The sequence below is a fragment of the Emydura macquarii genome, unplaced genomic scaffold (assembly GCF_026122565.2).
Source record: "Emydura macquarii macquarii isolate MOO-44397 ecotype Brisbane River unplaced genomic scaffold, CSIRO-AGI_Emac_v2 contig_1644, whole genome shotgun sequence".
Lineage (NCBI taxonomy): Eukaryota > Metazoa > Chordata > Testudines > Chelidae > Emydura > Emydura macquarii.
Window position 1 is genome coordinate 1,526,077 of NW_027131781.1, and position 16,903 is coordinate 1,542,979.

The following is a 16,903-nucleotide window of genomic DNA, read 5'->3' on the forward strand; positions in this document are numbered from 1 at the left end:
TTTTAAAGAGGATGGTGATTCATTGTTCTCCATGGCCGGAGGGCAGGACAAGAAGAAATCGGCTTCGTTTGCCGATTTAAATTGGATACTAGAAAGAACGTTCAAATTCCAGTTACGCACTGGCCCAGGTTCCACGGGAAGCTGTGAACCGCCATCATTGCAGGTGTCTAAGGACAGGCTGGACAATGTCTGTCAGGGAAGATCTAGGTTCAGGGTCCTGCCCCAGTGCAGGGAGCTAACCAGCTGACCTCTCAAGCTCCCTTCCAGCCCCGCATTTCTGTGGTTTTCCAGGAGCACCGCTAGGCTAGGAAGCTGCTCCACAGCTGGCAGGTAAGAACATGAGATTGGGCCGCTGTGAATCTTTATAAAATAATATTTGATTCCCTTTGGTGCAATCTATATTTATAGATGTATATACACATATGGACGTCGTACCTAGAGAACTATATATGGGCATGCGTATCTCTCTCTGTTGGTGTATAAAATATACATCATATACACAGATCAACTCAGATTACCAAGAATAAACTACTCCAAAATAATCTGTACCCACACTGGGCATCTCAGATCTATCTAGCAATCTATACCCCCCCCCCCCCACACACACACTTCCATTGCTTTGAAGTCCCTTTATTTTGACTAATGCCAAGAAGCCGCTAAGAACTGTTCTCATTACTACAGTGATGAATGGACCATTGCTCTATTTTAACAGAGCCTTTGATCTGGAAGCCACAGCTGAGTAGATGAGCAGCGACAGCTTCCGGTCGCTGATAGACATCTCCCCTTTCCTGGTGACTGGAGCAGGGGGAGGGGAGAAGAAATCAGCACATATGTTGCTAGCTGGACTCCTAGATCATTTCTTAATGCAAGTGAGCCACAACTGAGTGTGCAACCGAATCCCCCTCCTCTCAGCCAGGGATTCTCTGCACTCAGTGGCAGTTATTACACTCAGGAGGGGACAGGGAGAATTAAGCCAGCTGAAGCATTATTAACTGCATTCTCAGAGGGAGGAGAATGTGAAAGGAACACTGAACGCATATAAAACACAGCCCCCCTCTCACCTTCCATGATGGAGATGTGAACAGCTCTCCTCCGAGTCCGAGGGACACTGCTCAGTCTTGGCCCATGCGTGATAGAAGGACAGCTGCGGCTAGGAACCAGCCCTGCTCTATAGAAACAGAAAAGAGACGAGCACTGAAACTGAGGGACTAGCAAAAGGAAACCAAGCGAGAGGCAGACGAGCTACACAGAGTGAGGTACCGAGCTGGCAGCCCAGGTGAAGAGCCCGGTTGCAGGATGTGTGCAGCCACGGTTTGGAAAGCTTTTGGCTTCTTTCCCGAGCACTGCTGGATCTGGATGCTGGGAGCTGAGAGTGGTGTTTCAAGCAAATATTCCCCACTCCCCGTCCTCCCCACAAGTAGTGGGGCCCTCCCACCCTCTCAGCCAGACCGAAAACCACCTCCTTACAAAACTCCCTGAACTGAGAAAAACTCGCGTCTCTACTAGAACATGCAAAACTGTGTCTTCACGGCTCACCCTGCAAGAGCGGAAAACAAAGTGCACATTGTTCTGCTCCCCATGGGACGGAGGAATCCTGGCACAGGAGAGCCAGGCCTGGGGTCAGCCGAATTCTTAGAACGGCTGCTCGTTCAGCCCTGTGAAAAGCGTGTGAATGATTGGGAGCAAAAACTCCACCCAGAGATTCTGGTACCAGAGCAGCAGTGCCGCTGCAGAGATACAGGCAGAGCAATTCTCCCCCACTGTAACCACCTCTCCTGGGCAGGTGGGGCGGTGGCTCAGTGATGTCTGGCACTGCATCCTTGCAGGGAAAGAATAACCAGTGAAAATATCAGCAGATACTTTTAGCAACAGCGGGATGCGCACACTGACACTAAATCAATGATTTCCTTTGACATGACGACTTTGAGCTACAATCTGCACTCCTTCCTCGGGCTAAGCTCTCCATGTGGCTTTAGACTAGACTAAAGCTGAGTCAGGTTGGCAGGATTTGGTCTTTTAGAAACAGCAAAGGAAGATGGCGGGGGAACTTTTTGCTTGGTGCACAAACTACACACAAGGCCTGACTGATTGCTGGGCAACTCCCATACATCGGCGTAATGCAGCGGGGAAGCAGACTTTCACGTATCAGATCTATTCCACTGCACAATGAACAGAGAGAATCGAATGTAAAGAGCATCTCACTGGCACGGGGATTGGAGAGAACGTGAATGATCCTGGAAGTCTGACTGTGCCTCTCAACGTCACACAAAGGAGAGTACAGACGAAGGCTGCCAGCAAAGGGTTAAGAGAGCAGCTGGCTGCGGTAAGGAGAGACAAGAAGAAAAGTCCAGGCCCTCTTACACAGAGAGGGGCAGGGGCAGTCAACCCGAGGTATCTGCAGCTGCTGTTGAGTGGATTTTTTTCAAAACTGATTTTCTCACTTAGCAAAATTGCAGCAAGTATCAGTTACAGAGCAACCTCCTCACAGGTTATAGCTGGCGCATGCTGATCAGCACTAGAACCACCCCAAGAACACAGCTGCTCAGCATGAGAAGAGACAGAGTGTCACTGAACTACGCTTCAAATCCAGGATTTTGGAAGAAGGTGAGAACCGAAGCGGGTCAACAGATGTCACACTGCAATCACGAGCAAACGTGTGTGCAAATCCTGCAAAATGAAGCGTGACGCTGAGCCCACCCTCACCACTCAGTAAAACACGTGCAGAAAAAGCAACATGAGCAGGAGCACTAAAACTAGCAGATTAAAGACGAGCTAGGACCCTCATTGCACGTACTGGGTGAAATCCTGGCACCACTGAAATCAATGCTGACAGAAGTGGTTTAGAACAAATTGATTAATTAAGCAGTAATAAGTCACCAGGCTGAGATGGTATTCACGCAAGAGCTCTGAAGGGACTCAGATATGAATTTCCAGAACTACTAATTCATGGATCAGTAAGTGGTTAAAAGACAGGAAACAAAGGGTAAGAATAAATGGTGAAGAACGGTAAGAATCTGTAGTGGGACCAGTCCTTTTCAACATATTCATAAACAATATGGAAAAGGGGTAAATGGTGAGGTGGCAAAATTTACAAACAACACAAAATTACTCAGGATAGTTGGGACCAAAGCTGACTGTGAAGCATTACAAAGGGATCTCATAAAACTGGATGATAGGGGAATAAAATAACAGATGAAATTCAACATTGATAAGTGCAAGGTAATGGACATTGAAAAAAATAATCCCAGCTACACATATATAATGATAAGGTCTACATTAGCCGTTACCACTCAAGGGAGAGATCTTGGGAGTTATCATGGCTAACACATCCTGGGAGCACATGAAAGCTTGTGCTCAATGCACAGCCGTGGTCAAACAGGCTAAGAGAATGTTAGGAATTATTAGGAAAGGCATAGAAAATAGGACAGAAACGACCACAATGCCACCATAGAAAGGCACGCGCACCCACACTTTGAACACTGTGTCCAGTTCTGGTTGTCCATTTCAATAAGGACATAGTGGGACTGGAAAAGGTTCATCGAAGAGCAGCAAAGATGACCAAGGGTCTGGAGCAGCTTCCATGCGAGGAGAGACTCAAAAGGTTAGGGTTGTTCCGCTTAGGAAAGAGACAACCAAGGTGAGATATTAGAGAGGAATATAACATCATGGATGATGTGGGAAAAGTGACTATGGAAGTGTTATTTGCCCTTTTCCCACAATACAAAAACCAGGGGTCATCTGATGAAATTAACAGGCAGCAGGTTTATAAACAAAAGAAATACTTTTTCATACAATGGACAGTTAACCTGTGGAACTCATTGCCATGAGATGTTGTGATGGCCCAAAGTATCACATGGCTCAGAAAAAGAAGTAGTTAAGTTCACGGAGGACAGGCCCATCAATGGCTATCAGCCAAGGTGGTCAGGGATGTAACCCCATGTTTGGGATGACCCCAAACCTCTGACCACTGGAAGCTGGGAAGGGAAGACTGGGGTGTCTCTCTCCAGAATTGCCTTGTTCTGTACAGAGCCCCAGAAGCTGTGGTACTGGCTGCTGTAGCAGACAGGCTACGGGGCTGGATGGACCATTGGTCTGACCCAGTCTGGCCGTTCTTATGTCCTTAATGACAAAACTTCATTGACTTCAATGAGGTCAAGATTTCACCCACTGTCTAGTCACACCAGCAGAGCTCATTAATGAGTATTTAAACGAGCTGCTGGGATCGGAAACCCCACACTCAGCTGCAGAATCCAACCCCACTTCTAGCGCTGCCCGAGTACGAGACTGCAAGAAGTGCTCAGTATTATTGTAAGACAAACAGAAGTGAACCAGCGTCCTTTCCCGCTAACGATGCCTTTTACACCTACCTCTGCTCAGCAATAGCACCCAAGGGATATGCACCCAACTCGTGAAGGAAGCAGCTTGAAAGAGCTCTTGCCACACACCGGCTGACTACACAATATTCCCAACACTTTAGGCTGGACTGAAAACAAGGTGAGATGTCATGGATTAATGCACCTGCAGTCCAGGACTGTGCTATGAAGTTGCTGATGGCACTTACCTGTGAATTTCTGGGGGCTCCCTCTTGATCTTGGCACTGTTTTCCATCACTTCTTTTGCAACTCGGCCACTGCAAGTGGTTCAAGAATAGAAACAGGGCAAGAAGTGAAAAAGCATTCAGGCTATTTCATAGATTTTTCTACTGCTCTGATAAACAGTCACCCCTTTGCCTTCCCCCACCACAACAGCACATCCTTCAGTAGAACGCCATGCCTACTCCAGCCTCACATAGGTGAACTGAGCTTTGTGGGCAAGCAGTCTGCAAGCAGAAAGGAAACGACACGTTTGCTAAAAATGAACAGATTTGGTGTTACGGAGGGGCTGGGCTATTCAGTCACATCTTGTTCTATTGGTCAGTCCCACCTCCTGGAAAGACACGTCCCACGTTAATGGAATTTAATTCTCCTCTGGTGTGTAGGATTCTGAACGCCAAGCAACACGGGCCACTCCAGATTCACACACGTGTGCGTGAGAACAGAATTTGGCCCAATGTCTCCACAATGTTTGCAGCCTCTTTACAAATCTCTAACACGTGGCTGCTTCGCACACTTTGATCGGTCATTACAGCCTGCTAAAACTCAGCACCTAAACTTTTGGTTCACATGCAGAAAGGATCCACATCTTTTAGAACTGGAATGTTTTAATACATGGCTGTATTTAAAAACATCAGCTGCACTTGTCTCTTTTTTATGTTTTGGCTGTTGGAGGCGGGGGGGTATCAGGTATGAAATTAGCAATAACATGCATCAAAATAAAAAAAATCCAAGGCAATATAAAGAGATGATTTAGGTTACTTGGCTACCTGGAAATGCTTTGATACAAATATAGCCTGCGACAAAGGAGTCTGTTTTCAGTAGGACCTTCAGAAAAGGCTTGTATTTCATGCAGTTAAGAAACTGCTACACCCCCCCCAGAGGAGCGTCGGAGGATAAATCCAGTAACTGCTACTTACTGTCAGTATTTACCTGTATCGGAACCGGCTTCCTTTAAAGAACAAGTTGCTGCTAGATACTGTGCGGACCTGGCTTGACTTCTCCAGCCTGAAACAACACCAAGAAGATGGAGAGCACTCCGCAAACAGGACGGGCCGTCGGTTACTACGGCAGGCACTGCCTGCCCCCAGCAGCTGGGACACAGCTGGCTGGCCACCCTCACAAAGAGCAGCAGCCTGTGGGGTGGTTTTATTTGTCACACCTTGTGCTAGTGCTTAGCACTGACTGTGCAGCTGATTCTGTTCAAATATTGACCAGGGCACCCTCAAATGGAGCCCATGACAGACAGTTCCTCCCCTTCCGTGGCCCCCACGACTCATTCTCAGCTTCCCAACTCCAGGGGAGCAGCCAGGGGAGGGACCCTGAAGAACGAGAGCATTAGTGCATGGACAGTTCTCACTACCACCGAACACTGCACAGCCCCCAGGGAATCACCCCCTCAGGCACTTCGACAGACACTTACACCGTGTTTGCAAAAGCAGCTCAAAATTTGCCAGTCGGAGCTCCTTGCTCAGAGCCAGCTCCCTCCCTACATCCGGGGGGCTGCTGGGCCATCGAACTGACGGCAAACCTTTATACCACCCGGGAAACAGGGCTCAGCCCTGAGCCAGAGGAAAAGCAGCCAGCCCAAGTCATTAGCACAGCCATGACTGTTACAGATGTAACCCAAGTCCCAGCACCACTGCCACTCAGGCAGCGTGGGCACAGAGCGCCGTCCTGGTTACTGCGGCCCCGTGCGCCTAACACAGCGATGCTACGTGACCGGATGGTGATCACAGCACAGCGACACTCCCTGCCACAGACGGTCACTAGAAGAGTGCAAGATAAAGGCAACTTCTGGGGGGCTGACGGCTGATAGAGGCGCAGGGTGACTGTGAGTTGTTAACAACGGGGGGTCAAACCCGCGTTAGCTCCAAGGAGTGATGCTGGCCACGCACACTGCAACCACTCACCCATCAGAGACGGGGCAGATCGAGCACATCATTCGCTTGCTCCCTGAGCTCCAGGAGTCACCTGGGTCACTAGGCAGTGCACCAGGGCTGTATTCTGCTCGGAGCTGGCCACTGGAGAATGGCTTGCCCAGGGGAGCTGTATAACTGCCTCCCGGGCCAGCCACCTCCCACGCTGGGCACGGGCACACGCACACGCCTGGAACGTCCCCAGGTCGGGAGGGGTGGAGTGGAGCTCTGCGACACCTAACCTCCAGTGACACAAGTTACAGCAGGCCTCCGGCTGCTCTAATTTACACCAGGGCCCGCTCCCTACAGCTCTGCTCGGGCACAGGGGAGAATCCGGCCCTCTATTTCTTTCCCCACAGCAAACTTACTTTGGGTGCAATCTGCTTCCCAAGACCCAGCCCACTTTACTGTGCTGAGCATCTCCACAGGGGCATGGGGAATCCCTCCATCGGGGCATGCAGCTGAATCTCGGGCTGTGCACGCCACTCCAGGCCCAGAGGCAGCCACAGACTCTACAGCCTTATGGTCTCTTCCCACAGTAGCAATGGCAGATGGACTCATGCAGTGCCGGCTACACTCCCCGGCCTCTCTCAGCTGAATTCTGATCCCCACGCCCCACTGCAGGCAGCGCTCATGGACTGCCCTTGGAATTGCACAGGCTCCTCAAATCTTCCAACCCATTCAGTGGAACCACATGGTTCTGCCATGTCTGAGTCAGTCAGTCAGGAGCTTGCAAGGTTTTCTCCTCTAAGCAGAGGTGATTCACTATGAAGAGGAATGAAAAACATACTGGCTTGGAACTAGAGACCATGCACACAGCCACACTAGATCAGGAAAGCTGCAGAACTAGAGGGCTTTCCTTTTCTGTGCCATGAAGATGATTTAATATTCGGGGGCGGGGCGGGGCGGGAGAGAAATGGTGACATTTTGCAGTTTTTTGCCTTCCTTCTTCTTAAAAGAAAACAGTGACTAGAGATGGGGCCACAGCGCTCTGCTCTCTCCTTGCAGGGAGTCTGCACATTGCATCGCTAGCACTATGTGATGCACTCCAGAAACAGCTCCAGTTCTTTGTGGTTTATCCTCATGCAACAGCTAACAAGGGAATGGGTGGAGGCACAGAGCCAGCGCTTTCTAGCAGCCACATTCCTTTCACTCTACCATTCTCAAACTCATCACATAGCTCTGACCGGATGTAACACTTAGCAGCAGCAGATAAGAGTCTGACACTGCCTGAGAATGGTAACGAGGCAGAATTCAGAGTCGGCCCCTGAGATGTACAACACGAGGAGGAATAAGGTAAGTGGTTTACATAGGAAGGTAGGAGAGTTGAAAGGACGGTTCAGAGCTTGAGTTCTAATTTTATCTATACACAACCCTCCGAACATTAATACTGTACCTCCCTCAGCGACCTGTCGAGAACTGAGACAGACATTTCCTAACCTTCACCCCAACACCAGCCAAGGCCTATTGTGATGAGCTGCTCTTTAAACACGGTGCGGCCCTTTGAAGGAAAACCTGGGCTCAGACAGCGTCTCCAGTGCAATGAGAGCTCAGAGCAGGGAGAAGTGGAGGGTCCTTTTTTTAAGTGATGATGTAGGAATATTTAAGGCGAGAAGTTATAAATAGATAAATGCTGGTGGAGGTTTGATTAGCCCCTGCCTGAGGACATCAAGTAAGCCCAGGCTGTCCGTTGGTGGCATTCTGCCGCGCTGTGCAGTTATAGACATGGCAGGACAGCTTTAAATTCACAGTGAACGCAGGCATCGCACTGCATCCGGCCAAGCCAAGTACACTGCATCCCGGGAGACGATTAACAAGATTCTGTGTGGGCTGAAACGATCAGGTACATTAAGATACTTACCATAACCTCTGATTGGGAGGGTGCTGAGTACACAAATCACTCACTAGCAGGAGGCAGTTTGGCACCTTTCCGGATGCGACTTTGGTCAGAAATACATCAAAAGCCCTGAGGGATGACACCACTGGCTCCTAAGTCATCCCAGGAGAATCCACTTGTTAACCCACAGAGCAGTAAACACACACGGCATTGCAAAGGAGACCACGGTCCGTTCTAATGGGCACACAATCCAGCACTAATTCACCAACATCATTAGTCAAAACAAAAATGTGTAAAGCTGTACAGCAATTTCATTTCATGTTAATATCATGAGAAATGAAACCTGCTGATTGCAGCATTCCCAAAGAGAATACATTACACACTTTATCTTACATCTCACTGATTAAAGTAAAACTCCTTCCAAAGCACAAAGCAGTCTATTTTGAAGTAAAACAGAAAGCAGTGTGGTGAAACCAAAATGTTCTACCTTATGTCTTACTGATTTATAGATACAGGATTCCTTTTATACCCTGACTCTTTCAAGATCAGACTAATTAATCAAAAGAAGAAAGGAACAGAAAACTGACCTGTTTTCCCAAACTTGAGCATCCCAGCGTGTTCTAGTTTTGTAAAGGTGAAACAATTTCTACCCTAAAGGCTTCCCCACTTCTCAGCTCCGAACGGGTGCTCTCCCCCTCTTTTGGAACCAAGGAATGTCTCTCTGGGGTGTTCTGAGTTTGGTGACAAAGAACTGTCTATTTGTGTCACAGGACTGTAATTCTGCAAGGATTGCTGAAAGGTTATATCCTGAACATTTCTGAATTCACCCAAGAAAGCTGACACAGTCAGATCCCTGGTTCTCCCAACAGCTGTCCATTCCACTCCGGTGCAATTCCAGGAACCTCTCTTTGGGACAAAACTAACTCTTGAGTCCTGAGATAATCAGGTGTAAAAAAGCCATAGGAGATGGACTGTCTCAGTGCTGTGCGGTCTGTTCTGAGGAGCTCACCTTACAAATTCTGCCTGGTGCAAACTCGCAGTGAAGTCATTGGGTGGGAATTAAGTCATGCATCGGCCTCATGCTGCTCCTTTAGAATCATAGAATCATAGAATACTAGAGTTGGAAGGGACCTCAGGCGGTATCTAGTCCAGCCCCTGCTCAAAGCAGGACTAACCTCAGCTATATCATCCCAACCAGGACTTTGTCAAGCCTCAGCTTAAAAACCTCTAAGGATGGAGATTCCACCACCTCCCTAGGTAACCCATTCCAGTGCTTCACCACCCTCCTAGTGAAAATTTTTTTCCTAATATCCAACCTAGACCTCCCGCCCTGCAACTTGAGACCGTTGCTCCTTGTTCTGTCATCTGCCACCACCGAGAACAGCCTAGCTCCATCCTCCTTGGAACCCCCTTTCAGGTAGTTAAAGGCTGCTATCAAATCCCCCTCATTCTTCTCTTTTGCAGACTAAACAAGCCCAGTTCCCTCAGCCTCTCCTCATAAGTCCTGTGCTCCAGTCCCCTAATCATTTTTGTTGCCCTCCGCTGCACTCTCTCTAACTTGTCCACATCCTTTTTGTAGTGGGGGGCCCAACACTGGACACAATATTCTAAATGTGGCCTCACCAATGCTGAATAGAGGGGAATAATCACTTCCCGTGACCTGCTGGCAATGCTCCTACTAATGCAGCCCAATATGCCATTAGCCTTCTTGACAACCAGGGCACACTGCTGACTCATATCCAGCTTTTTATCCACTGTTACCCCCAGGTCCTTTTCTGCAGAGCTGCTGCCCAGTTCGTCGGTCCCCAGTCTATAGCTGTGCATGGGATTCTTCCTTCCTAAGTGGAGGACTCTGCACTTGTCCTTGTTGAACCTCATTAGATTTCTTTTGGCCCAATCCTCCAGTTTGTTTCGGTCACTCTGTATCCTATCCCTACCCTCCAGGGTATCTACCACTCCCCCCAGCTTAGTGTCGTCCGCAAACTTGCTGAGGGTGCAATCCACCCCATCCTCCAGATCATTAATAAAAATGTTGAACAAAACCGGCCCCAGGACCGACCCCTGGGGAACTCCGCTTGTGACCGGTTGCCAGCTAGACATGGAGCCATTGATCACTACTCGTTGAGCCCTATGCTCTAGCCAGTTCTCTATGCATTTTATAGTCCATGCATCCAACCCATACTTCTTTAACTTGCTGATAAGAATACTGTGAGAGACCGTATCAAAAGCTTTGCTAAAGTCAAGGTATATCACGTCCACCGCCTTCCCTACATCCACAGAGCCAGTCACCTCATCATAGAAAGCAATCAGGTTGCTGGGGCTTCCACTATCAGTGGAAGTTGCCTGCATGCATTCAAGGGCAGAATTGGGCCTATGTCATTTCACAGCGAGGGAGCTGAGATTGCAGCGTGGAACCCCCGCCAGAGACTAGTTCTAAAAACGAAAGGCTGCTCTGTCTAGCTGGGGACTGATATGGCTCTCATCACCGTAACAGCTGAGTGCCTTGCAATATTTAATGGATTTTATCCTCAGAAGACCCTGTCGCTCCCTATTGTACAGATGGGGAACTGAGCCAAAGAGACAGTAAGCCACTTGCCCAAGGTCAGACAGCAAGTCTGTGGCAGAGCTGGGAACTGACCCCAGGTTTCTGCAGTCCCTGCCCATTAGACCATCCTTCCTTCCCTGTTAAGATGGGAGAAGGGCCTGAAGTGTCCAGCCATGTCCCGGAACATGTTTCTTTCAGCTCTTCCCTTTGAGCTGCATTTGCAATTAGATGCCTCAAACTTTCTGATATGTAACATCATTTAAACATAGATGCTATGGGCCCCATTCTCTGTCCTTCCAAGGCCCTTCAAGATGCTGGGGCTCAAAGTGGCTGCCAGGCAGTACACGACTCCTCTACTAGAGATTTCTTGGTTAGCCCGGGTCAGGGTGGGGCTCCAGGGAGAGACGGGCTCTGGAGAGCCCAGCCATTGGAACAGTGAGAGGGCGCCGTTAACCCTCAAGGGAAGCTGTTTTACTTTGTGCCAGAGGTCAGTTCAGCCTCCAGTGCCCCCACGATCAGTGGCTTGGAGTCCCTGAAGCCCTCGCCCCTGTCCCCAGGTGTGCGGGGCATAGCTCTGGCACTACTGGTGATGGAACTGTTTGTTATGATTTGTCAGGATTTACCTGATCTCTCTGCACTTGTGAGGTTCAGCGTTGTATTTGCTGTGGATGAGCACTCGAGGGCAGGCTCTCGCAGCCCATGGGTCGCGACCCCACACTGGGATGCTAGAATGTGTCAAAGGGTTGCCTGGAGGGCCGGGAGGCTAGCTCCTGCCCCTTGGCTGGTGAGAGGACCTGGGGCAGGGGGTTGCAGCACTTGTCCAATACTGGTGGCTCCTGTAGCTCTGGTTCTATGGGGCAGGCTGGGCTTGGCTCCCTGCTCCCATGGGTTGTGACCTGGCGCCAGGGGTCACAACGCTGGTCAGGTTTGGCTCAGCCCTCCCTCCGTCGTGATAATGGGGGGGAGGGGTCATCCAGGCCAAGACTTGGTCTCCATCCGCTGTTTAGCGTTAACGTTTTCATTTCCCGATTAAAGGTTTAGTGTTTTAAATGCACAGCACTTAGCTGCCTTCCGGAACCAGGGAGGGGGCAGGAAGAACTAGAAGCCCCCAATCTAATGCGGAGCCACCTTTGGCAGATGGCAGACCTGCTAATTACATTTTTTTATTAGATACTCTCGTGCCTTGTGACACATGAGGCTGTCCGCCTCCGTCTGTCTAGGGCCACGTTTCTTGCTTTGTTATTTCCAGGTCGGCAACATCTTTCTCAATGGTAGTCATATATGTCATCTGTTGTCCTCTTCCACCGGGTCTAACGCTTGTCCAAGAATACAGGTTTTTGCCTAGGGCAGCTTAAGCTACCAGCATGTGTCTGAGGTGTTTTCTGAGGGAACCCCACACATAATATGGAACAAGGAACCGTGGACTGATGGTTGTGCATCAGGCTAACCACCTGTCCACATAAAAAAAGTCACAGCTATGGAAAAACCCCTGTGAGCTGCTCAGATCCAGCAGAGCAGGTTCCTTTCCCCCAGACCTTAGCAGAGGGAGGTGAGTGAACTGGCTGTAGGCATGGAAGGAGCGGGCTTGGATGTGGACCTGATTCCGTGCTGCCTTGATGCTATCATCCCAAGTTCATACATGGTCTGTTGCTGTGTGGGGTTGTACCTGTCCACAGAAAAATGTACAGTACAAAACATGTCAAATAACCCACCCTCGCACTCTTTGTACTTACTTGTAAAAAGCTTGATTTTCTATGCCACATTTCCAGAGATGCTTGCACGCTTCTGGTGTTGGAGCAAAATAAGTAAGAACAATTTTCTTTTCCTACAAAAAATTCCATATGGAGACAATTGAGTGTGGTTAACAGGTGGCATATTTACAACCTGCACAGCAGCTGAGACTGAAAGAGCCCCTTTATTATAGGGCAACCCCCTTCAAGGATCACCTGCAAAACATGGAAGAATGGATGTGCCTGACTGAGCCCACTGGAAAAGTCTCTGATTTCAGCTGGTAAAGACCCACATCCCGGATGCTTGGCTCACCCATATTTCTGTGTATCCAAAAACAGATATGTTAAAAATTCACAGGGAGCAGCTAACTGCCTCTCATGTGCTGTGCTGTACTTAACCCACCTCAAACCTGACTGATTTAGATAACCAGATTGGACTGGGATGGGTAGTGATAAAAAGTGGACCTAAGAAATACACCCCCTAAATGTTGTGTGACGCCCTGTCCTGACCAGATGCCCTAGACATGGAACTGCATGCCACTCTAAGAGTTACCGGCTGTTCTGACCCTTGTACAGATGCCCTACCAATCAAGTCTTTGCACTTGGCTGCGTTATTTTAGAACCCAGAATATGCAGATTTGAATGTCAAAGGGCAGCCATTGGTCCGAAAGGCCATTTTGTTTGCCATTGTCAGATTTGTGAATATACATGTCAGACCTTCACGTTTATTTTGTAAGTAAGGGCTGGATCCTGCTCTCCCTGGAGTCAACAGAGCTCAGATCCTGACTGTGTGATTACAGAAAGAGATTGTAAAGCAGAAATTAGTTATTACTAATTATTACTTAGTCCTGCCTTGAGTGCAGGGCCCTGGACGAGATGACCTATTGAGGTCCCTTCCAGTCCTACTCTTCCATGATTAAATACAGCTTTTCAGTTCTGTAACAGCCATCTGTTAAGGAACTGTGTTTGTTTTTTCTACCAGGCACAATAGCAAATGGTTAATATTTTGAAGCAGCGGTTCAGACTGTACCTAGTGAGCCCTGAAATGATGAGAAAATCCACTCACCTCTTTCTGACTTACATATAAATAGAATGTCTTTCCTTCGAATTTCATTTTGGTTACCTCGTTCCTAAAATTACAAAAACACGTATGTAAGGGACACGCTGCTCATAACCCACACCAGTGTCACTAACGCAGAACCCACACACAGTGGAATTGGATCCGGTAATATGCACAAATTAAGCCAAATTGTATGAAACACAAAGTTAATAAATAGACTATTTTAAGAAGAATAGTTGGAATAGTCTCAAAGCCATATTTTTCAGTTCGTCCGAAGAGTAACATGGGGATAAGAGGACTCCTGGCTCAAAGACAATGGCTGGAAAGGGGAACATCTCGGAATGGTACGTGATTCTCAGTGGGACGTCCAGGAGTCATTTGAGAACTTTGCTTATAACATATGTGCATTATCTGGATGAAAATATCAAATGTAAGATACCACACTGAGCTGATGAGGCCAAAATTTGAGATACAGCGAAGAATGAGGAACAATGCAACCAGATTCGGAGGGTTTGAAGGGTCTTTCTGGTGACTGTGCCAATACATGGACAATGCAGTTTAATGTAGACAAATGTAAAAAATAATAAGTCTGGGGCAACAAACGGAATATAGAGAGTACATATTACACGGAACAGTCATGCAGCGTACTGACCAGGAAAGGGGTTTAGGGGTTATTGTAGAAAAATCCTTGAAGCCATCAGCCCAGTGTATGGCTGCAGTAAAAAAGGCAAACAGGATACTGGGATACATCAACAGCGGGATAGAATACAAAGCAAGAGAAGTGATATTGTAACTGTACATTGCACGGGTTAGAGCTTAGCTAGAATACTGCAATTGGTTTGAGTCACCCTTTCAAAGGAAAATACCATTGCCCTGGAGAGGGCAGAGTTCAGAGCATTTAAGAGCAATTGTCTCTCTTTTCTGCAGCAGAAATAGCAATCTGCCAAGAGACCCCCCTCATTTTAACAGACACGTTGTGTACTTGTCAGGTGGATGGGGTTTTCATTTACACTGCATTTTCATTTCTGTTTATGGCATTTTCCAGACTGCTTACCAAATCAGTGTTTAAGAGCATGACTATTCTGTATACGGGACACACTTCCAATGCTCACGCAAGAGGTCAACCAGGCAAAATGTACCCTTTGCTCCAGCAAAACGACACATGTGCACAGCTTGGGTAAGTGCATGCCTAACGCATGAGTTCACGAATGTCGTTACCAGGATTTGCGTGTGCAGTCGTCTGTGTGCACCTGCTAACACGGGGCGTGGCAAATACAGAAAAGACACATGCAATCTGCGGGAGTCATCAATTGCTGGGATCTTTAAAAACACGCAGGCATGCACACAGCGCGCGTGAACCCAATCCTGCATCCGCAATGGAAATGCAAGATGTGCAAGAAATGCAGGCTGAGCCCTCTAGATCTCTATAGTATCTAAAGGGTTAAGCTGGCAAGAAGCCTCATTTCTGAGAACAGCCATATTGTAAGCTCACTGCCCGTAGCTATATTCAGCCGCTCTCCAGAAAGATCTTAAACCGATATGATGACCCAAGGTTTTAAGAAAAGTTCTCATGAAGAAAAGGCTAAAAAGATGGAACGTGTTTTCGTTACTGACCAGCCAACGTCAGGGTGCCCTGCAGCGGCCCCGCTCTTTCTAGTGGCTTGGGAACCACGTTCAATTAACCAGTTTAACTCACAAAGTGTTAAACAGTTCAATCTAATTCCACTTACACGTGGCTTGGCTGGCCAGGGTACATGGAGCCAATGCGTGCTTACGTGAAGTTGGGGCAAAATAATTTAGCCTCTGTCTAGTCACAGTTTGGCCCCATTCATGCCCCGTGGCCAAACCCTGTTTAAGCCTAATTCTCTCAAACCAGTTTAAAACAATGCTTTGAATCAGTTCAGCAAACATGGTTTCAGCTGTGGGGCCAAAGTGGAACAGGATAAACTCCTCACCCTAACGGGAGAGACCATCTAAAAGGAATTTACAACCAAAAGTTAAGTGGCAAATTCATTTCACTCAGATTCCCATGTTCTGTCCTCACATGCCCTGTGTATCATAGCATGTGTAAGAGAAGTGCTTTCTCCCATACACAGTGACTCCAGTACTAGTTATAGTACTAGTTATAGTACTCTAGTTAGGCAGGGGAAAATACTTGTATATTTCTTCTTTTTGGGGGGGTGAAAAGAGCAAGTTACACAAATTCTCCTTTTTGGGGGAGGGGGAAGCAAAACATGTCAGAAAAAGAGATGTGCCCAGATCCCAGGCTTAATACACATTGAGTGTGAGTCCCACACAGTCAAGCCCCCAGCACATAATTATTACTAATGATCCAGGCACCTTTTAATCATCCCATAATCAAAGAACCATGCCATTTTCATAAATATTGAGAACAAGCATCCTGTTCTGACACCATTCAATTGAAACAGCTGACAACCAGTTCCCATGATCTTTGCACAGGGTAGAGAATGGGGAAGGGAGGTTCTGACGTGTCTAGGAAATGCACACTACCCAGGCTCAGTCAGTGGGGTGAACAACTGTAATTTACGGCAGAATTTAGCCTATTCCATATAAAGCAAACAGTGCAACGGCTCCCGATTAGATTTCTTCTTACGTTTAAATCATGTGAATTTGTAATCACTGGAGAGGCCGTTCTGAGCCTCAATAAAACAGCATGACATTATTACTAAGAAAAGTACTCAGATTTACAAACACACCAAATACGGGGCAGTGATAACGATACCAAGTGCTTTCCATGTGCAAAGTGCTGCATGGCCATGGCCAGCTCACCATCGCACTGCAGAGCTGACTGGCCACCACTGGGACACCTTGCAGTGAGTTCATCGTATGAGCGGCCAGGAACCATACACAAAATACTAGTGCAATCGGGTTAATGCACAGTGGAGTTTATGGATGTGAGGAGCCGATCTGTGTTCCTGATGAGGTTTTGTTGGGTAGCATTCTGAAAGTGTTTCTCCTTTCATGAGTATGATCTGAAATTCACCCCAGTTCATATGACCTGCACAAAGCCCTGTTTCTCTCTCTCTCTCTGAAGGCCAGAAAATCCCTCTAGGTGTCTATCTGCATCTTTAAATTACTAAATACCTTTAAAAATCTGGCTCGTAAGCCCCGGTTTAATTGCTCAGCAAAGGACAAACCTTCTCCCCAGCACGAGTCGCTTGGCTGGCCACTAGGGCCTCTGTGCCTGGGGAAACGGCCC

The 16,903-nt window shown here is 47.9% G+C and overlaps 1 protein-coding gene across 7 annotated transcripts in view; it reads right to left on the reverse strand.

Annotated features, from left to right (window-relative positions):
• Window positions 1-16,903, reverse strand: part of FRMD5 (FERM domain containing 5) — a 305,266-nt gene that overhangs the window by 20,399 nt on the left and 267,964 nt on the right. For 4 of the 7 annotated variants that reach the window (XM_067555447.1, XM_067555445.1, XM_067555441.1 and 1 more), the window contains 5 exons: window positions 13,690-13,753; window positions 12,627-12,718; window positions 5,526-5,600; window positions 4,562-4,630; window positions 1,062-1,168 (listed from right to left, as the gene is read on the reverse strand). In XM_067555447.1, coding sequence (XP_067411548.1) covers window positions 1,062-1,168; window positions 4,562-4,630; window positions 5,526-5,600; window positions 12,627-12,718; window positions 13,690-13,753 — 407 coding nt within the window. The remainder of the gene's footprint in view (window positions 1-1,061; window positions 1,169-4,561; window positions 4,631-5,525; window positions 5,601-12,626; window positions 12,719-13,689; window positions 13,754-16,903) is intronic. The other 3 variants (XM_067555446.1, XM_067555443.1, XM_067555440.1) reach the window with 1 other exon arrangement.